The sequence below is a fragment of the Manacus candei genome, unplaced genomic scaffold (assembly GCF_025592945.1).
Source record: "Manacus candei isolate 608988 ecotype Guabito, Panama unplaced genomic scaffold, ASM2559294v1 h1tg000022l, whole genome shotgun sequence".
Classification (NCBI taxonomy): domain Eukaryota; kingdom Metazoa; phylum Chordata; class Aves; order Passeriformes; family Pipridae; genus Manacus; species Manacus candei.
In genome coordinates, this window is record NW_026138070.1 from 4,242,973 (window position 1) to 4,266,568 (window position 23,596).

At 43.6% G+C, this 23,596-nt stretch overlaps 1 protein-coding gene across 9 annotated transcripts in view; it reads right to left on the reverse strand.

Moving 5' to 3' along the window:
* The window catches only part of KIF1B (kinesin family member 1B), an 86,426-nt gene extending 63,094 nt beyond the window's left edge, over positions 1-23,332 (reverse strand). For 5 of the 9 annotated variants that reach the window (XM_051786198.1, XM_051786195.1, XM_051786192.1 and 2 more), the window contains exons 1-7: positions 23,070-23,331; positions 17,868-18,046; positions 3,909-3,985; positions 2,692-2,871; positions 2,026-2,091; positions 1,100-1,278; positions 316-427 (exon numbers count right to left, since the gene is read on the reverse strand). In XM_051786198.1, the coding sequence (XP_051642158.1) occupies positions 316-427; positions 1,100-1,278; positions 2,026-2,091; positions 2,692-2,871; positions 3,909-3,985; positions 17,868-17,973 (720 nt within the window). In that variant the 5' untranslated portion in view covers positions 17,974-18,046; positions 23,070-23,331. Of the gene's footprint in view, positions 1-315; positions 428-1,099; positions 1,279-2,025; positions 2,092-2,691; positions 2,872-3,908; positions 3,986-17,867; positions 18,047-23,069 lie in introns of all 9 variants that reach the window. The other 4 variants (XM_051786194.1, XM_051786193.1, XM_051786191.1 and 1 more) reach the window with 2 other exon arrangements.
* Between the last annotated feature and the right edge of the window lie 264 nt (positions 23,333-23,596).

The window sequence follows — 23,596 nt, forward strand, 5'->3', positions numbered from 1 at the left end:
GGAACAAGACTGGGGAAAAGTAACTTCTTTTATTTCATGTATCACTCCCCACAGAACCTAGTCCTTAAGGCCATATTTTTCCCTAATCTATATATTCTCCTCCTGCACATGGGCCCCATTTAGTTGTTTTTAGAATTACAATCAAAATCCCATAGGAAATAAATGGGCTCTGTCAAGGCACACAGCAAGTTCACCCTTAAACCACCAGAAAAAAAAAAGCAATTCTCATTTTCTCATCATCCTGCCAACAAGAATAAGTCACTGCAGGGAAGATTAAGTGAAGAACAGACACAAAACCACTGATCTGTAACACACCTTCTCTGTGGAGAGATCAGTCTCTGTGTCGTGTTTCTTCTGAGTGAAGACAATTGTAAACACAGCGTGGGAGCGGCTGCTGGTTTCGTTCATGTTGGTGGCTGCCACAGTCCTGAAATGAGAACAGATATGGGCATGTTTAGAAAAGCACAACTCCTGCAGGGCTGGATGCAGCTGCAGAGCAATGGCAGCAAGAGGCTGGACAGGTGATGTTCTGCCCTGTAAGCAAAACCAAGCCACACCTAATCCCACTAATAAACTCTTTGATTTTTCACTCCTGAGCTACTCCCATCTTAATCAGAGTTTAAACAGAGCTTTCTCAATCTTTACTGGATAATCCACCTCACATGCAAACACCCAAGGAAATGTGAGCAGCATTTCTGTGAGTCTTTCCCACACATTGTTCAATGGAGCCAACAGCTGACATGGAAACAACTACTAATGAACCAGAAACTAAAGCTGGAATGCCAACTTTAGTCCTGACCACTTGAATGAAGGAAAGAGGGGACTGAGCTCACATGTTTATTTATACCAGGATAGTGATACAGTGCTCAGCAAAGGAAAAACTAAATGCTGGTATAACTATTTAGACACTTCATCTCAAGTCTCATTACAACCTTTAAATGTCTACATAGTGATTTGCAGCACTATTTCACCACACAGATCAATACCAGCCTTTTAATAGCATTGATTTCAATAATACTCCTCATTTACATGAGAGGGTTTTTTTGAAGTGCCAATGCATCACAGTGATAAAAATATAAAAAACCCCCCCATTACTCACCTGGCTTTGTTCCCAGCATCCATGAGGTCTGCAATGTCTGTGTAGGATGTCACTGCCAGCTTGGACAGATCCTCCACGTAGGGCCCAAGGAGAGGATGTTCTCGCACCCGCAGATTGCCCTTGTTCTTCGGGTTCAGCAAGTCCCTGACTCTCTCACAGTAAATCTCCATGTAACTCACCTGAAAACAGGAATTTGCATGGATAATTTAGTGTTTCTTAAGGCTTCCTCTGCAGCATTTCAGTGTGCCAGTGGTAGAAATTCCCCCAGTCCACCACAGCAGAGCTGTAGGTGGGTGTCTCTTCATTTAACAGCTCAGACATGGGCAGAGGGAAGAAGAGTCACAAGTCTCATGCATCAGATCTCCAACATAAGCTGCTGGCCTTGCATCCATGTATAAATCCCTCAACCATTTCAGAAAACATTGGTGTGCAATGAAAAACTGTGCACTGGAGTTCCCAGTCATCCCTTAATGACACAGCAGCAAATCTGCTTCCTAAAGCAATAAACAAGACAGAAGGCAAGAGGAGTCTGATTCCAAGGAGCCTCTTATGAACCTTCAAAGCAGACTTAAGAAGGAAAAAAAAATTAATTTCTCTGTATGCAGAAGCCACTTTTGATTCTAAAAATTATGGCTATAGTCTTTTGACAATAAACATTTAGGTTCTTCAGCCCATCATTTCTTTCAGAATAACTACACAGGGAAAGGTAAACTAGTTTTCTGTTGGGGTAAAAAAAGTCATACAAAGTTTTTATTTATGTTTGCCTCAAACATGAAACAGAGAAAAGACATAAAGCTTAAAAAAATAAAATTTTTAAAATAAAATCCATCAAAAATCAGCATCCTAATGCAACATCAATAACCCAGCACCCACGCTCAGTTTGATGTCCAGCACACAGACATCCTTTCATCACTTATCACACTCACCTCTACAGAATATGACATTTCTTCATTGCTGTTGTCATTGATTTTCTCAAACAGCTCCTCACACAGCTGGGAAGAAATTAAACCCAAGTCAGAAATCAGTCCTTTCTGAGGAGTAACAAGTAACTACTATGACATGTCACTGAAATGGTTTTAGAATGAGGGCAGGGGAAGAAAAAGAACCTAATGCATCAATCCCATGCAGCCTCACTGGGAGGATAATTAATTTCAATTCTACATCACTATCAACGTTATTTTATCTGGGATCTCAACAACTGCTCTGGGTTTCACCAATATTATCATTCTGTGCTGTAAATAGGAGTAAGCTGCAGTTCTCTGCTAACTGTTACTGCAATACAAAAATGGCCTATCAGCAAGTGTGTGTCTGAAGATGATGTAGGAGAAATTTGGATTAGGTTTTAGGAAGGACTTCACTATGAGGGTGGTGAGGCCCTGGTACAGGCTGCCCAGAGAAGCTGTGGCTGCCCCATCCCTGGAAGTGTCCAAGGCCAGATTGGATGGGGCTTGGAGCAACCTGGGCTAGTGGAAGGAGTCTCTGCCCGTGGCAGAGGTTGGAACGAGATGATCTTTAAGGTGCCTTCCAACCCAAACCATACTGTCATTCTGTGATTCTAAAAAACCAAATGCCCTTCCTGGGCTCTGTTCTACCTGGGGGATGATGCCTGCTTGGCTCTCCTCCTGCTTGCCCATCATGGTGTAGGATTTCCCAGCCCCAGTCTGCCCATAGGCAAAGATGCAGACGTTGTAGCCCTCGAAGGCGTGCAGGAGCATCTCCTTCCCGATGTCATTGTACACACGGCTCTGGGATGCAAAGCAGGGATCTTCAGGCTGGAAAGACATGGAAACAGCATAAACACAGACTCAGCCACCATTCCAGTAAGATTTCAAAAGCAACTGGGTTTTTTTTCAACTTGTATCTTGTGGATCAATCCCTCAGCAAGAGGTAAATCAGTTCATTTTTAGCACAAGCTGGAGAAGAATGACAATGACCATGTCACTGCATTGTTTGTGGGGATATCTTACTCTAAATCTGGCATTCTCTTGCTTCCTGAAATGTTGGACTTGAACATTACCTGCTCCCGAAATCAGGACAAATTTAGCTGTGTTACCATTCTAATGTTGGGATCAAGATTTTATCAGACCTCCTCTGTTCCTTGATGCTGTTTATCTGCTTATTTTCAGGCATTATGTTCACAGTGTTCCTGTGACTGGTCTGTAATCAACTCACAGGGCTGCTCTAAGGGAGCAGTAAGGGAGGTGAAGGGGTTTTTGTCTTGAAAACAATCTTGTTGGCCACAGATTTGCTCAGAAATATTAAGTCTTATTTCACCACACGAGTTACTAAAATTAATCCCAGAGAAATGTATTATCCCTTCTTTATATATCTTTTAGAAAACAGTGCAGGGGAGGAGTAGGTGGCAGAACAACAGAGTTCTGCTGGAGAACAATTACTGGAAGTCAGTGAGAGCTGAGTACCGATTCACAGGAGGGTGGGGCAGAGGAGCCAGATGAGAATTTATTGCTTTTGCAGCTACTGAAAACATGGATCACCACACTGCCTCTTCAGATATGCCAAGGGAACACAGACAACATCCCTCCTCGAGCTGCAAGAACTCGAGCAACTGTCACTTGTCTAAGAGGACAACTGAATTAACTGCGGCTCACACAATCTTTCAAATATTTACAGCTGGTTGTAGCTTTCTGCTCTCCCCAGAGAGGGCAACACAACACACAGTCACAAGCTTTTAACCTGAATGAGGGTGAGAGAGTGCAGAAACATCTGACAGGGGTGCCTTGATCAGAGGGAATGCAGTTAAGTCACACCAAACAACAGCAAAACCAGGTTTTCTTGGAAAAACACTCACCGATGTGTGGGACCAATAAGAGTAGTCAAAGCTGAAGGACTTTGGTGCTTCCTTAGGGTTCTTTGGGTTGATAATACCTACAGGAAACAAAATTCAAACTCTTAGTTAACTTGACATTTAGGAGCACAGTTGATGAGCTTGCTGACCCACAGTCTGTGATTCTGAGTATTCAGAGTTGCCTCACTGCACAGGAGTAAGAAGGCTGAAGCAAAAGACTCACAGCTTCCTCACACTGGATTTCTGCAGGCCTTATTTCAAGTAAGTCAAGGAAAAAAAACCTCCCAGAAGGAATATGTGGTTGCTAAACAAAATTCTGTGTATTCCCCACAATTAATGAAAGCTTTGCCAGGCACCTTTAGGTTGGTGTTTTGGTGGTTTTTCCTTCCCAGCTACAAAGCACCTTCCTATAACCTTTGCTTGGAGGGGAGTAACGATGGATCCAGCTGTCATTTTAATGTCTGTAGTCTCTGTATTCCAATAATTTATAAGCACAGCCCTTGTTGGAGAAGTGAATCTCTACTGCTTCCTTCTTTTGGGTACTACAGTGCTGGAAATACTTAAATCTGTTATTTCCAGCAGCTGTTTTCAACATCATCTGTGTAAGGACTGTAAAAAGGCCCAGTCCTGAGGGTGCCAAAATTAGATAAATCACCTTAGATTTACACACACCCACCTGCACCTAATGCAGCAATCTGCCTTTGGGGATGAGACACCAATTATGATAAGTGCAAACGAAGTCCACAAAAAAAGAAGCCATGCAAAGGTGTCAGCAGCCTTCCTGGGGAGGATTTACATCCTGATACCACTCATCCTCAACAGAAGATGCTTATTCCTCACATATTCATGTCAGTTAGGCTTTTCTTTGAGAAACAGGGGCTTTCCTTCAGTGATAAACAAAAATTCCCTCCCCCACATCTCTTACCATTCCAAACACAAACTCATCATCTTGGTTCACCCAAGCCTCTGAAATCATGGTTACAGAACCCCCACTAAAATCAAATCACTCCTCTACCAGATGCTGTTTCCCTGAGCAGGGCTGTTGTCCAAAATTATACAGTGTGGAGAAAAGATCACTGTCTGGACTGCAAATAGCAACAGTTGTTACTCTATTTCTCGTGGCCAACTCCGTTTCACTTGGATGCACCTTGTGCTGACATTCTTGCCTTTAAAAAGCTGACAGACAGGCAAAGCCAATGAATCATTTGCACCAGCACAGTATCAACTTGCAAAAATGCCTGTGGCTTTGGGTAGCAACGTGGGCACCAACACAGAACAGACTGTAACCCAAGAGATCATATATGGCTGGAACTTCCCTTTATTGGCTCTGCCCAAACAGCAGCGCAGCTACAGCTCACAAAATTCTCCAAAGAGAACAAAAAACAAAGCCCACAAGCCAACTTCCCTGCCCCAAAGTTAAATCAGCTCTCTCCTTGCAGTGTGTTCCAGACTGCTACTATTCAACTAAGGTAAGGTAAGGAAGAGGCAATGCCTTGTACCTGGAAGTTCCTACCCAAAAAAAAGCAGTACAAATAAAAATCAATCTCCAATTAATGCCTGCAAAGGCACTACAAGCTTGCCATTACTTCACCCTACTTGCTTTCAGCTTAAATTTCATCCATCACATTTGTGAAGAGTAAAGTTCAGGCTCTGTCACTTATGCAAGTCATTCCACTCTGCCCCATTTTTTTAAATCATTATTTATTATTATTGTTGTTATTTTCTTAGACAGGCTTTCCTCGGCTCTTCAAGCCAAGCTCCACATCCAGCTCGCTGTTTTGAAAACCACTTTCTAGGATGTATGTTTTTGCAAAGCATATCTTGAGAAGTGTATCAGGAAAGGGAGTTTAACTGCAAGAAAGCAGTTCTGTCAGAGGTTGGGAATGCAGCTGCCTGGCCAAACCCTTCCACTGCAGCAGGAATGGGCCAGAGCAAAGCTCCCTGCTGCCAGGAACTCTGCATGCTGTCCCTCAGCACTGGGATCCAGCCACAGCCTTGTCACTCAGCTCCTGGGCCAAGCCTGGAGCCTATTTATCCCTCATTCCCTGCACACAGTTACATCCGCCACTTTCAGAACCACTGGTTTCACAGAATTCCCAGTCTACAAATGAATCCAGCAGAGCTGACCAAGGGAGAAGACATGAGAGTATGACCTCAGCAGCTTTCAGCTGGACTAAAACCCTCTTCCTTTGGGACACGGAGCACCAAGTGAGTGCTGCCAACATCAGTGATGTCTGCTGTGGTCCGAGTTTGAAACCAAGTGCTCAGGGATGTAACAATGTGAGATAAAACCCCTGGAGGAAGATGGTGAGGCAGCTCAGAAACCAGGAATTGCAAGTGAAGTAACAGTTCTAACCTGAAGGGGTCTTTTGCACCAAGCATCTCCTTTGGAGGGACAAGAAAATCCCTGAAATCTGTGTCGCTGAAGAAATTAAAAGGCTTCTTATAGTACAGGTAAGCTTTGTCCTAAAAGTTCATATGCCAAATTGGGGAAGGAAAAAAAAAATTGAAATGATGCTGCAGAAATTAAGACTGAGTCAGCAATACTGATTATATGTACTATGTTTCTCAGTACACTGTGTTTTCAGCTGAACAAGGAAACAAATAGAAATAAAAGAGGAAGAGGAGTGTTTCCAATGTCTTTAATATCCACAAGAACAGTAAAAGCTTTTCAGTTACTTTGTTTGGTTTTGAAAGCAGGCAAGGCCGAGGTGATTTGTATGAGTGAATGATGAAATAGGTCGTCCTGTATCTCCTCTCCCCACAGCAGCCTCCCCGCATGGTCCTCACACTAATGGTTTAATTACAGAGCCCCAGGAAACGAGGGAGGCAATAAGGCAGCGGATCACAGCAGGAACACATTAATGGCCTTTTTATCTTACAGAATAAATTTGTTTATCTGCTATTGCAAAGGTCCAATGTGGCAATTAACTCTTGTGTTTGCAAACTGACACTAAAGCTTTGTGCTGCAGCTATAATTGCCATCAGCGTGGCACCGGAGCAGCCCGGAGCGTCGGAGTTAGCCAGGTCCTGGGAAACTCAACCCCTTTTGCAGGCCCCTTCCTTCACCAAGAGCCAACTTAGTAGGTCATGGGGAATCTTGCAGTTTTCCACAAGTTAAGTTTGCTGCATCACAGAGAAACTGGAAGGGATATTTCCCCAACTCGCTGTCTCCTGTAGCACTGCTACTGCAAGGACAACACATGGCCCCGGTGTGGGGAGGATGGAACAAGCTGGAGATCCTCTTTTCCTCCTGCAGGGCCTGAAACCTCTTCCAGGATCAGAGCAACAAGCACGGGTGGGTTAATGTCCATCCTTTACATTCAGCATGGAAGGCCAAGGAAAAGGCAAGGGAATGTTCACAGTTTCAAAATATCAAATCATTGACTTGGTTGAGAGAGATAAATGCCCACACTATTTCTTCTTTTTATTTGAATTATGAATTTCTGAAAATTTTGAATAATAAGCTTCACCTTAAGACATAATATTTAAAATCTGTTTTCTACCTTTGTAAGCAAATAGACAAATTAATTACACGTCATAAATTGGCAGAACTAAAAGCACCTTGTATGAACAGCAGCTGATTTAATACCCACTGCCATCCCCACCAGAGACACAGTTTGTATTTTAAAAGCTTATTTCTCCTTACAGTTATACAGGAAGCCATGCAGAGCTGCCTCATGCCATCTAAAGTTCCTCTAAGCAGGAGTAATCCACATATTTTCTGGAGCTCAAACAACCTAAACACTTCTTTTTAGTTCTTCAGCTGTTTAAGTTTGGTGGGGTTTTGATACCTGTAACTACAAATGTGAGTTTTATATCTCACTGACCCAATGGTGAGGAAATGGATCATTTTAAAACAAATTTCCTCACACCAAATAATCTAAATTTTTTTAGCATAAGATCCAAAAAGTTTTACTAATTAGTCCTTGTACAGGACAAGTACATAGGAGGAGCAGTGCAGCCTCATAAAAGGAGAAAGCAGGAGCACAATCAATGAAAATTATAATTTTAGATGTGCTATACCAACAGCAATAGAGCAAGCTCCACAAAGCATTTGGATTTTAACTTAAACAGGCAACTTCATTCCTTGGCATTTTTACTGCTACAGTCCATCCCACTTGTTCCTTAATTAACATTTTCTATACCATCCACCATCTGCTTTATCAGCTAGCACAAAAATAACAGACATTTTCAACCTTTCCAATCTATGAGCTCAAATTCACCCCTGGTTTTCAACTTTAGCAAAAACTGTAGCAATCCTTGAAGAGCCACTTCACCACTGAAACAGTACCCATATATTTTGTAATATGCATTAGTTTGCATTCCTATTGTCATTTTGGACATTGAAATTTTTTGCCTTAGAATCCAATCTGGATTTTCTGAAGCTGAAATTCAAAAAGCACAGGTCAAATATGCACTTTATTTTACAATTATAACCAGAGTGTGGAGTACAGCTGAGAGCTGATGCAAAGTTAAATTCTTCCAGGGTATTTCCAACTGGAAGCAGCAATCTCTGTCTTCTCACCCCTTCCTAAACATACACACAAACACATTCCCATTTCAAGCCTTCATTTCTGGACTTAACACTTCCATCCTCCATTAAAACTAACCAAGTAAACAGACAGTGGGAAGCCTACAGAGAGGAGGAAAAAAAAAAACCACAAAAGCAAGGAAACTTAGCCAAGATCAGCCCCCTCATTCCATTCCCATCTACTCAGCCACATAAATATTTTTGCAGGCACAAAGAATGACTAAAAGTGCTTCTTAACCACTCCAAACTCCTATCAGATTATGACACTGAATTTGCAGTCCAAGCCTGATCTGCTTTCATCCCAGTCAGCTCTGCTCCTCAGCAGTCACAAATTTGGCAGATTGGAAATTATCTGCAGTCCAGGATCTGGGGATCCACACAATTCCTTCTAACAAGCTCTTGGAACAGAGAGACAAAGCACACAAGAGGCAAGAGTTGAAATTATTCTCTTATCCCTCAGAGCATTTAAAGTCAAGTCACTTGAGTGCCCAGCTCCACCCCTGCCAGTGCCCAGAGTCATATTGCAGGGCACTCTGCCATCAGACATGCCAGGCATTAGTCACCCTGGGCAGCTCCAGGAGAACTGCCTGCTGCAGTCTGCCCTTCACAGAAACACCAGCAGACAGAATTAACTTGGGCTAAATCCTGGGATTAGCTGGTACACAGTCTGTGCTGGGAAGGGGGGGTGAGGGGACAGACAGACTGATTTTTTAAATAAAAAAAACTCAAAATAATCAATTGCCAATCAGAAATAGAAGTCAATTATGATGGGAGTCAGGTATGGAACTGGAAAAACCGACCTTCCTGGATTTGTGCAACACAGCCCTGCTTTGTTGTGTACCTTTGCCATTCCCACACTGCTCCCACATCTGGCAGTGCTGAGGGCACAAAGCCTCTGCAATTTCTACATGGGAAAAAAAATTAGATTTCATCCCAGGAAAAGAGGCTTCACAGCAGCCTCAACTATTCCCTCTGTGGCAGCATCAACCCACCCCAAACACACACTCCCAGCAAATGCCAACACCCAGAGATAAAAGGTAGCAAGAAAGGCAATGTCCTGCCATCATTACTAAAGGAATAGGCAGAAATTTAAAAAAAAACAAAACATGCTGGTCTAGACAGAACTTCTGGGGAAATAAATACCCAATAATTCATTTCTGAATTCAAACTCTATTGAATTCTCCAAAGTCTACCTGAATCAATATAAGCAGTTGTTTTATTTGATGATGCCTGAATAAACAATTCAACCCATATAAAAAATATGGGGCTTTCAGAACTGACCCCACAAGACCAAACTCACATTAAACACACGGTCTCCTAAAAACCACGGGTCTGGAAAATATATCTGTGCCATCTGTAGACTGGAATGACAACAATGGGAACATGTTCCTTACGGAGAGCAGGGTGGAGCAGGCATTCTTTATTTGCTGGAACGTGAATAACACCACAAAGACACGTTTAACACAGGCTCCTTCCCTGGGCACACGCTGCAATCAGATCTATGGCCAGAGTGCTTTTAGAAGACAGACTTTCAGGGCTGTTATTACAAGAGATAAATGAAGGGAAATGGACACTTCCAGCCCGAGAAGCAGCGCTGGCTTTTCAAAGCATTGTTTGCATTTTTCAAATCATTAAAAGGGAAGGAAACCAAGCAGAAGCTAAGAACAGCTCATTTGGAATTCAACCGGATTCTCTCCCCACTGTGGAATTTCAGCCCTGTACTGGGAGAAAGGTTGGCTGGGGGAGGGCCTGAGGCTCAGCAGCACCGGGGCAAGGCAAACGCTGCTCACAGAAGCTGCTGGAAAGCCACTCTCATCCTCAGCTGCTCCTCCAGATCCCAGAGCTATAAATACCACCCCTACAGCTGGTGTTCTTGGAGATGCCAGCAGGCTCTGCACCAGGCAGGAGCCACTCCAACCACACTGTTCTCCCTTCGCTGGAGAGCTGACCCAAAACCATTCCAGAGCTTCCACTGCCAGGGGGTTACCTGGGAATGTGCTCCTGCAGAAGGAGCACAGCAGGGCCGTGTAGGGGGAGCGCTCAGGCTGAATTCTGTGCTCACCTTTGCTGCTTCAGGGCAGGTAAAACATCTCCCTTCACCCCCTGCTTTGGTTTGACATCTCTCCAAGAGCCAAGGCCTCTCCAAAGACCATCTTGACCTTCAGACACAAGGCAGCACTACATTAAGAGAACACCCCGGAGCACTGGAATCCCGGGGAATCAGTTCTTAAGCATTTCGGTTCAGTCAGTTCTTAAGACCGTATCTAAAAAGACTTGTGCAGTGAAAATATCCAGTTCCTAAAGTGCTTCCCATTAACAATTTGCATTCTCTTTACTTCCACTTGCACGCTCAAAGGTGGCAGGTTATTTAAGTATCTGATGAAAGGAATCCCCTCTGAAGGCCTAGTCCTGACTCGGTGGCACCATCTCACAGTGAACTCTCACTTGACACAACTGTTCAGGCTCATCAGCAACATTATCCCTCTGCTCTGGTTCCACACTAACTCCAAACATAATGTAGTCCAACTGCATTTAACATCAGCTGGAACATCCCAGTCATCCCACAGTCTTGCTCCAGGCCTGGTATTTGCATCTCTAACATTTAAAGATCATTAAATGTTCATCTTCCCCCATCTCCCCAAAGTCATCTTCCAAAATAAATTTTCTTTTTTTTTTTTTTAAACAGAGCTGAATTAACACTTCAAGCTATTTTTATACCATCATGAGAAAGGCTTTAGAAGGCAAACCAAGCACTTAAGAAATTCCACATTTTTATTTCTTCTCCAAAAAAATATTCAAGACTTGTAGCAAAACACAGGAGCTGTCAACATTGCAGGGCATCCAGAGACAGTGACTAAGACAAGCCACAGAAATCCCTAAAACACAGAGAGCTCTAATGCTCATATTGGGAACAGCACAGTCACTAGAACAGTTTGGGCAACCTCTGCTATTGTGACCTCTTTGACTTGTCTTTCAAACCTCAACCACAAGACCATTCATGCATCCTCCACGTGACACAATTTATCTCCCCATCAGCCTGTTTTGATAACACACCCACCATGAAAGCAGGGCACTATTATCATATTGGACAGGCATTCATTTAGGTTGCACCACTTACAAGGATTTACAAACCAGAAAAATCAGGGTAAGGGTTAAGTGACATTCCTGCATTGCTGTTTATTTGCCCAAGACAACCTCACCCTGCAAGTCACAAGTAAAAAACACCAGAAACACTTAAAAGGAAGAAAAAAAAAAGCTGAATGCTTTAGGAACCAAAGCTTTCTTGGCAGGCACGAGTCATCAGAAATGGGGGATGCTTATTTTTTGAGATATCTAAAAATACTATTTTCAGAAGACAGATTTAGAGTCAAGACTGAAATCTATCTATGAAAATTAATCATCCCACCTATTCTGAACTTTCATTGAAAATGTCTCATCAGGAGAGAAAACCAGTAAGTTTGTTAGGTAAGACAACTACAATGAGCTCTTTTGCTCACTTCTCCTACCTCAGTAGCCCATGCTATTTTTCTAACACATATAATTTATATATGTTCCTTTTCCAGGTTAAGTGAAGGTGGTTCGTCCATCTTGGTCAAAAATGGGTAAAATTTTGTCCCCTCATTTTACTTCCTACATGTACTCAGTCATAAATAAAAGCCAGTTTCTTATAAGGACTTTTTTCATCAGCAATTTAGACTAAATACTATTTCCACAAGACAAGTTCTTCCATGAAACTATTCAAACTCTGCTTAGACAAAAACCCCTCCAAGTTCTTATCTTCCTCAAGGCACACACACCCCCCCCCCCGGGATTCTTTTCCATTCAGTGCCTCATTAAGAAAAGAGTTAAAAAGAAAAATACCAGCAAACCCTATTTTTTTCCCCTTAGGATAAAGCTTTTCTGAAAGAGGTTACTACTTTTTAAAGCTACACAACAATGAGAAAGGCAAAATTTATCAATATTCCCTGTCAATGTAGACCAATAAAGAACTGGCTGGATTACTGATGAGGTTACCTTGCTCTATAAACCTTTCAATAGTTTTGACTTTTGTATTATATTTCAAATACCACTGGTTTAGACAAACATGCAATAAATCAAAAGCCTTTTAAGTTCGGTCCTGCTTTCCCATGCATTTTTAATTTGCTCCAGAATAATTGCATAAAGCAGGACACATCTTAAAAGGAAATAAAAAAAAAACAAACAGAAAATTAACTTAGATGTTTCTCTATTAATTTTTTATTTATTTAAGCATTCAAGTTTAAACCAGAGGTTTATAAACCTCAGGAAGAAAAAAAATAAACCAACCCTTTTACAAAAAATATTATTTTTTCCCTTCAAACTCTCCAAATGAACTCCAAAATGCCTTCCCAAGTTTCTCTGATGCCAAGGATGCCTGGATGAGAACCTGGCTGCCATATGGCCACAGCAGCAGCTGGAGCTGTTGTTGCTGGCAGATGGGACTGCTCCACTGGGCCTACTTTTATTAAACATCCAGCACCTTCAGCAGCCACAAAAGAACCTTCCAGCATTCCTGACACGCAGAGACTATTGCTGAGTGCAAATCCAAACTGCTCATTTTCCATCCTAACCCACGGATCCAGTGGCACTCCCTCCTTCCAAGAGAACCTGGACTGTGCAGGTGCATTTCTGCACTAATATGGTTTGTGGCAAACCAGGAAATACAATAATCTCATATGAACTATAGTTTGAGAACTTTGCTTTATTCTCTCACTGGCACACACAAGATGCTAAAACCTATTTTCATTCATCTATTCATTCATGCACATTTAATGCAACATCAATTGCATAGGACATATTCCAAGTAGGACACTTCCTTATTTCCCTGCTTCATTAGTTTAGTTTTCTACATACTTATTAGCTTTTTAAAAGCAGCAGCTAGCTGGGCTCTCTGCTAGTATGATTAATATCTAAATGCCATCTTGTAGTTACTGCCTTGAGCCTCTGCTTCGTCTTCACTTGTTTTTATTGATGCATTATTTATTTACAGACAGGATTATGAAAACACTTCCACACACCAAAAAAAAAATTAAAAAAAAAAATCAAACCCTCAAACAAACAAAAAACAAGCCAGGAAAAGCACAATACTCAGGGAGTCTTTAGGCACAGAACAGCTTCGCTTTTCAGCTCAATAACCCAAGGCAGCAGCTGCCAACCTTGTTTATATTTGTTACGTTTGAAAAGCCCAACAGGAATGAGCACGAGAACTACTGACACACAAAACACTCTCAGATCTATAGCTCAGCTTTCACCCCAACTATCACACAGCAGAATCTTTCTCCCACTCACCACAAAAACAGCAATTAATTAACTGGACAGGCAATAAGTAATTAATATGCTGTGAGGAAGGTACATTGGTGGAAATCATTCTCAAGAAAAATGGGAAAAAGAAGGACTTAAAGACAAAACATACTCATGCTGAAAACCATGATTCTAAACCAAACTATTCTTGTATTACTGATTTCAAAAAGCTACTCGGGTGTTTGGCCACAAAAAATCACCTATTCAGTAATTTAAGGAACATCCTCTCAGAACAGAACTCCAAATAAAAACAAAGCATTTCAGTCAATTGAATCCACTTGCAGAGCAGGTACTTTTGAAAATAAACCTTATGTTTCTTAAGGTGGTTTCTAAGTGATAATTATAAAAAAAGATGGCCTTTTCTTAAACTAATCCCACTCAGTTACTGTTTTGATATAGTTTTTTAGTCACTAATTTGATGGTGGCATTACCTCTTCTTTGGAAAGTATTTTGCATTCTCAGTTTAACTTAAATAGCAGAATTTTGCAGCTTCTAATTTCTCTTGTCTTTAAGAATTCCTCCATTAGCTTCCCTTCTCCCACCCCCACTTCTCCCATGTCCACTGGAGAACTCCTGGCAGTATCATTCCAACAGATCCCATCTGCAATCAGATCTGAGCTGAGCAGCACAGGCCTCCTGCCAAATTCCAGCCCCTAAATGCAGTCAGCACATGTGACTCCAGCTGGGCTGCACAATCTCAGCTTTGCAACATGGATTTTGAAACAGAAAGACTGGCAATCCTCTGGGTGCAAGGTGCTGCATTACAGATCAGTGCCTTTGCAACCATAAAGGGAAAAAAAACATTACTTTTGTCATGTTAGAAGAGTAGATGAATATTGTGTTTCAAGTACTGGTTTCAAAATTGCCATATTTTGCCTCCTTCCAGCAGAAAAAGAAAAGTCCCAATTACTCCCAGGCAGTGTCCTTAAACATTATGGGTTAAAACCCTTCATAAGAACTCTCTTTTTCTGAGATTCAGACATATATAGAACTGTATTCAGCTCCACTGTCATTTTTAAACACTGAGAAATTATAAAGATAGAGATGTTGACTAAAGGCCTTGATCTCCTACAAGGAAATACCATTAAAGGCAGACAGGATAACAAGTAAATTCTGTAGGAGCCCACAACAAAATCACGTTGTTTTGCTTCTAAGGCAAAGTTAAGCTGTGTAACAAAACTGAGTGTAAGCTTTCTGAGCCAGGAGATGTTTTGCTTTGCTGGCAAGAACACCGTGAATGACAGGCAAGCCCAAAAGCTGTAAACAGCCAAACTCACACAAAAACTGCCAAACAAAAGCAGCATGTCAGGCAACAACCCCCGTGGCATTCTGACTTCAAGAACATACTTTGTTATTATGGATGTCAAAAAACACTCCTTTTTTTATAGTCATTAAAAATGATGTATAAATAGAGAACCCCTGTGACACATTTCATTATCTGTGTCTTTGTACTGTTTCCTGAACAAAATCCTGAGCACTTTGCCTCAGTTTCACCCCAATGCTTTGGTCTCTGCCAACACATTTACAAAACTCAGACTTGGACAAAGTTTAAACTCAGGACCCACAAAGGATTTGTAGAATAGCTTGGCCAGTCAATACCCACAGAATTAAAGTTCAAGTAACAGCCAAAATCCCTTCTTAGCTATCAGACTTCACAGTGTCTCATCAATCCCATATCACAATAGTCCATTAGGCTTTAATTCCAAGATAAGGGAACTTTAACTGTCTTGGAGGCCTAAAATAGTCACTACTCAGCATACCACCAGCCTCTCAGATTTGCCTCCTGTCAACTTGATTAGTGCCCAAATGACAAAATAACCTTTTCAGGGGCAAGATATCTGAGCCTCCACCATTTTGTCAGCACATCTGAGGGTATGAAGCAGGAACCCAGCCCACAATTACTATTGCATTCCCTCTATTTTCAAATTGCTTCATCAGATATGAGTCTCAGATACACTAATGTCCCTTTATGTGCTCGGGTTTTGGTCAACAAGTTCAGCCCTTAATCACGAGGAGTTCAATAACACAACTGTGAGGTTGCAAAAAACTGAGGACCGTGAAAACCAAAGAATTTTTGGCAGAAATAGCAACAGCACTTGTGCCCCCAAATCTTCCACGTAGCCTAAAAGCTCACCAGAAGAATTTCAGCTTGAAGTTACATGTGTCAGACAACTTTGTTGGGAAGATTCTTTGAAGCAAAGATTTCTGCTCAGGTTTTTTCTCCCCACCAAACAATGCCTTATTCATATCCTTTATTATACAATCCTCCTCTGCTCAAACTACTCCTCTGTCTATTGTTTTCTTGTGTTTCTCCTCTAAGAGGGAAATACAGGTAAAAAACACCCCCCAGACTGCAACAAGGTGTAACTATTGCAATTGGTGATTCCTTTCCCACAGCCTGCAATGGCTCCAATGACTTCAACCTGACCATCTGTCACATCAGCCAGCCTGTGTCACAGCCACAGGGCTCAAATAGAAGGCTGCAGATCAGAACATTTCCAGAGCCCAAAACAGATCCAAAACTGCAAAGAAACTGCCAACTAGGTAAATCAGGAAGTACTTTTCTCCTTTTGAAAGCTGATGCATTCCCAATGTGTCATTGTGGTGCAGCTCCAGGACCCAGAAGCAGAACCAGTGTCTTTGGTCTACACCACATCTCAAACTCAGACAAACAAATTGCCAGAGATTGACTTGTCACCCTTGTTGTTCCACCACAAACAAGGTGTTTCCACAGGCTCCTGGAATTCAAACACCTCAAGCACCTAAAATGATTGCTGTGATGACTGCAGCAAGAAAAGCTCTCACAGAGGCACCCAGTGGTGCTGCTGGAGCCCAGAGCTGGTGGCATTTCCATAACAAATGGCCTCTGATGGAGTCTGCAGTTCTCCCATTCTACACTGGGATCCAACCATGGCATACAAGCACCTGTTCTACATGAGGTGACTTCAAACGTCCCCCTCCCACTCCTGTCTTACAACAAAACTCTGAAATCCATCCCCAAAAAAGTTTCTTCAGGTAGTATTTCACATAAGGCCTGAAGATAAGAGTTTATTACACTAAAAAACAAGCTCTCTTCTGTATGACACCTGTTTTCCAACGAAATCATAAACACTGTATATAATTTAAGTGATCACAACCAGGACTTAAAATGCCATGGCAGAAGGAGGCTGATGTACAACCTTGGCTAAAAAAAAAGGGAGAGGCCTGTGTGAAACCTCCTTTGTGTTACCAGGCAGGAGTAAATACTCCAGTAATCAGACAGCAAAATAACTCAGTGCTCTTGGAGTGCTGCTTCCTACAGCTGCAGACAAGATGACTCTACTTGATTACCCAACAATGACAAACTCCCCCAAGAAGAGCAGTAGAGAGGCAGAGCTGTTGGGCTGCACATGAGGAACTGTAAATGCTGTCAATACTGCCCTGACTTCAACTATGTAAATACAACCAACCAAACAACAAAATAGGTGTGCCTGTACTCAGTTTCCCACAGAACAGTCTTCCTCTCCAAATTAGACCCACAATAATTATTTAAGAAGCCTAACACTTCTAATTGGTTAGGAAAGAAGATGAGTTTTTGTAGTCTGTTATTTTGCTGTCATTTAGACACCTACTCTGGAAAGCATAAAACTTGATATCCTTTTCCCCTCAGCTTTCTCACTCAAATTATGTTCATAACCACAGGCACAGACTGCAGAATGAGCACACCAAGAACTAAAGCACAAGACCCAAGCAGGACTTACACCACAATTATCATGTGGTGCTCTGCATTGTATCCCTGTAGCTGTCAGTTCACACGATATTCCCACACACTGAAGTCAACAAAAAGGTTTTCACTTCAGTATTCTAATATTTCTGCTGAATTTCCAGCTCACCACAAGCAAACACCTTAAATAACAGCATCAAAATCAAGATATTCATGATTTAGACTTTCTAGTCAAATTCAGAGACAATCCAATTTGTAACGACAACCTCAGAAAAGCAGAATCCCCAAAAGATCAATTCCAGATGATACAAATGCACACATTTCTCAGCCTGACAGAAAGAAAAGAATCACGCAGGAAACGTGGGGAGAAAGAAAAGACTCTCTTAGAAGATTCAAATAAACTTACTGGTTGAGTTGCCTTGCATCTGGATGATACATTTGGACTCCTTGCTGGTTTCCCGGGAGTTGAAGGGCCGGACCCGGACAGCCACCTTCACCGAGGCCCCCGACATCCTGGCTGCTCGTGGCACAGTCGAGGGACTGAAAGTGCTCAACAGCCTTTCGAGTTATCCTTGTGGGTGTTTTCTAGAGAGAAAAACATCATTTAGTTCTTTACAGCTGTTGCATTCAAGATGTTGATTAAACATTGATTAAATTCTAAGTTATTTGATCACTTCAATCTCTGCTCTGCGATCGCCCTCCCTGACCCCCCCCAAAAGGTGTCACCTCAAAGCCAGAACTGGAAACACAACTATCAGCACCCACTCACTGTCCCCCCAGTCACAAGTTTCTGCCACCTGAGGCAGTTCTTTTCAAGTGTGCAAATATTTGTTTTCAATACTTGGTTTTCTTCCCAGAAAGTAGGGATGCCAACACCAAAATAAAGATCTGGTTGCAACATATGTGAGGCTTAACCTAACAAAGATAATTTTAGCAGTAAAGACACAGTTACTTAGATTTCAGCAGGAGGCAGGACCATATACCCCATCCCCAGGTTCCCTGGCTGCCCAGTGCATCAGCAACAACATTCAAACTGCCACGAGGGTCATGGGCCATATCACACTGCCTTTCAATGCACATGACTCCAGAGAAAAGGGTGTACCCTTAAAGAACCCTTTGCAGTCCTGGGAAAGTCCTCTTCTCAAAGGAAATAACAACTCAACAACTACTTGTCTATCTACTGATTAAAGGACACGCTTAAGGAAGAAGAGGAATCAAGAATTATTGCCTTCGAGGTAAATATTACTATCCATCTTCAGACAAATGTCCACCATTAAATTCATCTTCATTATCAAAATCCTTGTTCTAATCCCACCACATCCAAAGGATGGAGCACTTTGGTTGCACGAAACTATCCCTGATAGCCACTATTCGAACTTTAAGGCCCAGAACTATTCAAACACAGGGTTAATAAAGATTGATTTGGTTGTATTTTCCTCGACCAGCCTCTTCCATCAGAACAAGGGTTTTCAGTCAGTCAACAATTCAGAAGTTTCACTTCTTGCCACAGGATGTTGTGATTACTAAAGTGAAACTGCCTCAAAAAGGAGGAAGGTAGATTCAGAGAAAGTCATCAAGGCCTGCTAGAAAGCTGCTCCCCTTGGCTAGGAAAGCCTCCATGGCACAGACACTCACAACCTGGAAGACCACAGTGAGGAAACACAATCCCATCGTTGGTTTACCCTTCTATTCTAAATATCTGCTATGGCCACTGCTGAAGACAGGACTCAGGGCTGGGTGAATCCCTGCTCTGGCTCAGTGCAGTCACTTCTATCTGGAACCTGAGTCACCAGGGGCAGAACTCGACCCTGCCCAAGTCATCACATGTGGCCCAGAAATCCTGACATCTCCTTTTCTGGTTATCCATGCACCACATAGCCAGTGGACTGCTCATTTCAGGGTTCTGATCACAGTGCCACAGAAGTACAAAACTTACCAGAAGATCTAAAGTGGAAGCATTTCAGCTCTAAAGTAAGTTCTACAGCTGGTAAAAATACTCATACGTGCTTAATTCAAGTTATGGCACATCTTCACACAGCACAAGAAGTTTTTAATAAAATTGCATTACTTCATTAATACCATCACATGGTGAAGGGAGAAATTAAATTACTCCAGCAAGTAGGAGTAATTTAAAGCATTCTTTATTTCAGGAGGTACCTGAGGTATCTCACCAGACTAGAAGAATGTCTTTAGGAGCAAGCCAAGTGAATCCCAATGTCAGCAGTACAGCAAACTGGTAGAACAATGATTAATGAGGCAGACACACAGTCAGCTTTGGGTTGGGATGGAATTTTAAGAAGTTTCACTGAAAAAACTAAGAACAGAGCAGAGGACTGATGGGAATGAATTCCCGTGGTGCTCAAAGATTCCAGGCTGGTTTGGAGCGCTGCTCCATTCCCTTTGCTCCGAGGTTCCTTTCATGTATAACAAAGTATCAAAGTTGCAGCTCCATTATAAACTTTCCTCTGGAATATCCCCTGCGTGGATTCTCGCCCTCCCTCCCTAACAGGACCCTTGCATAAGTACCTGTGCCCTCACAGCAAAGCCAAGTGACAGGGCTAATCCTGACACAACCCAGAGCTATTATCCAACTGACCCTGGACACTGCTGCTGGGAACAGGAATGTTACTGTACATGGCCACTCAGCAGCCTGCTTCCGAAATACAACTTCAAAAATCGAGTGCAAAATGTCCCTTTTTATCAAGTTCACGGTGACACAATTTACTTTAACCAACGTGTTCTTATAATATTGTTTATGAAATGCAGGGATTGTTTCCCCTTCGTAATGCAGAGTCCCACGAAGACTTTTTTTCTGATGTTTTCACAGAACTACCCCTCAGAACACTGCACGAACTTCTGCAGATAACTAGTGCATCCAGGAAACTGCCAAACAGAGGGTGGGATCAAAGAATCATCTGCTCTAAAATATATGTTCTCAAGTACCTCTGAACATCATATTCACAATAAGAAAGCATGAAAATCACACCTCCAGAGCCTCCATATGCACCAGCTAAATGACAGCCTTGTTTGAAACAGGGCTGTGAAGAAATTCTCACAGAGCAGGTCACAAAATCACCTACAACACCATGAAAATTGAACTGCTAGCCTTCTGCAATTACCAGCTTTTCCCAACTCTAACTTTTGTGCTGATGGAAAATTAAAGTGGTATCATTTTAAATCTCGTTTCTTCTCAACTCTGCTGTTTTTCATAGCTGAAGTAAGCAAAATGCCTACTTGTAGTTGCACATGGATTTCAGATGTGCAAAGTTTAATTTTCCTTAATAAGAAAATTCACCAAAACCATTATATTTTGCCAAGCTTCCCATAGGTTTAAGCTGTTGGGGGTTTGAGGGTTTTTTCCACTTATCAGCAACTTTAAGTGGCTGTAATGTTTTATAAAGGCAGCATTGCCCTCAGTGTACAGATTGATAAAATAAAGGAAAATGAGCCCAAGTTGCAGAGCATCACAGACAATAAATTGCAACTGGTTTTTCGAGGTTCACAGTTCCCAGTAGTATCACTTCCCATTACAAAATGCTGACTACAGAGCGGAGACACAACTTGAAAAAGAGCAAACCAAAATATGCAATTCAGTCTGTGGTACAGATTTAGAAGAACAATATTCATAAAAGACAGCTTTTTTTTTTTTTAATGTTCATTACAGGCTCAGAAGGCTGCCATCCATGCTGGAATGAATCATTCCCCTAATGCCTTGGAAAGTCTGTGAGCTGTGTCTCTTTTAATGTTCTGTCTGTACGAGTCCAATCAGGAACTAGGCAGGGAACTGCCTGCGTAAGGAAGGCTTTGACGTGATACTCCACTGGCTCCAAAACAGGTGGCAGATGATATTTGAGGTGTTTAGGGAGCTCCATCAGCACAAAGGCAAATCCTACACTCTGGTTTCACACTTATTTTAAGCTGTGATTAAAAGATATCCACCCTGTAAATCACACAGTGAGATTTTAATATTAATGCGTGTCATTAAACAAATCATTTAAGTATCTTGTCTGTTTACTGGTATTCGAGCTGACAAACCTAATTATGTTGATCAATCACCCTTCACAGGTTCAACTAGATTTGGACTTTCACACAAATATTTGAAGAAACATTAAGACTTGGATCCTTGGATGTATTTGAAAGTTTAGGCAAATCAGTTTTTATGCAATGTCAAAATACAAACATATTGTGGGGTTTTTTTAAGTAAAGGTACAAGCTGAGTAGGGATTTAAAGTCAAATTATTATTTATATGTTCAGAGAAGTTTGCTTTTGCAACCACTTTGAGCTTGTTGCAATGTTCAGAATCTGTATCTCTACACTCAAATAAAAATAAAAAACCCCACTATATATCACAAATGAAGAAGAATCACTTTTATTTACAATAACCACCCACTGTGTCATATTTGCCCAGGGTTCGCCTACCAGAGACTGTGCTAACTTTTAAACAAAAAAACTGCTTAACCTAATCAGTACAACAGCTCTAAAGGAATAAACCGAGCCCAGGGATTAGTATGTGGAAAGTTAGCAAAACAGCTGTTCAGGGCAGCAGAGGTTTAGGAACAAGAGGTCCACAGCCAAGCCAATTTTAGGTCCTGCTCTGAGGCTCAGTGATGACACTGTGATCCCTGAGCTGAACTCACGGCACGCTCTGCTATCTTTGGACCAGGTGAAGATGCCAGACCAAACTGTGCTGCAGAACTTGGCGATGCCCTGAAACCCGATCACATGAACACATGGCTATTTACCAACACACCGACACCGCATTGTGCAACAGCAGAAAGAACTGAGCTAAGGCGGCGCTGGAAGTGAGGAGAAACATCCTTTTAAATCTGGTACGAACGCGTTTTTTCCATTCCGGAAAACAGCTGTAAATCCATCACCCGCTTCTGGCGAATTCTCCGCCCTGAACTGAACACCCGCGTTCTGCCAACGACCCCAAATCCGCCAGGTCTCTCATCCATCCCTCCATCCATCCATCCATCCCTCCATCCATCCCTCCCTTCTCCTGCCTCCCCGCGCTCCCGGGATTGTCGGCTCATCCTCCCAACATGGCTGCCTCGGGAATTGTGCCGTGCCCAGCCCGGCCACGGACCCGCCGCTCGCAGGGCCGCAAAAAACCGGCCTGGAAAACACCGGCCCTTCACATTCCCGCATCTCCAGCTGGAGGAAGGGCTGTGCCTCCCCCTCCCTGCACCGGCGACCGTCGCCTCCGCCTCATCCCAGCTGGAAACGGGGGGGAAAAGGACGGCGGAACGCGGCGCGGCGGGAGGGATCGGCCGAGGGAAAGGCCGGGAAGCGGCCGCCCGGGGGAAAAGGAAGGAAAGGGAAGGAAGGGAAGGGAGGGAAAGAAGGAAGCGTCCCGGGGGATGGAGATGCGTCGGGCAGATGACAAGGCCGAGTGGGGCCCCACGCCCTTGCGTCGCTGCCCTGACAGCTCCGCATCCCTCCATCCCTCCATCCATCCACCCATCCATCTATCCACCCTTCCCCCGCTCCCCGCTCCATCCCTCCGCGGGGCCCCACAGCTGCGTACGGCGGCCCCGCCGCCTCCCCCTCCGCATTACGGCATCGCCCACCCCCGCCCCGCTCCGGCCCCCGCGCCCCCCTCACCTGGCGCGGGGTGTCCGCGGGAGACGCGGGCGGTGCGGGGTCAGCAGCCGGCGCGGCAGCGCAACGACAAGAACCCGGCCATCCCCATCGCCGCCTCCACCGAGGCCGGGAGAACCCCCCCCGCCGCCGGGAAAGGGAGCGGGAAGGGCGAGGGAGGGAAGGAGGGAGGGGAGAAAGGGGAGGAGGGAGAGCGAAGCCGCGCCGGGAGGAACGGACGCCGCGCTCGCCTCAGCGCCGCTCCCGCACTGAGGGGCCGCGGACTGCGCGCCCGCCCCGCGGGGGGGATGCCGCCCGCTCCGCCAATCACCGCCCGCCGCTCCGCCCACCGCGCCGCAAGCCGCCAATGGTACGGCGAGAAGCCGGCGACAGCCCGCCCCCCCGCGCTGTCAATCACAGCCTGACAGCGCCGCGCCTCAATCACGGCCCGACCGCAGCGGCACCGCCCTCCGAGCGGATCCCTCCGCGCCCCTCCCCCGGACGCTGCACCGCCCCGCCGCGGTGTGTCCCTGCGCGCGTGAGGGTGACGT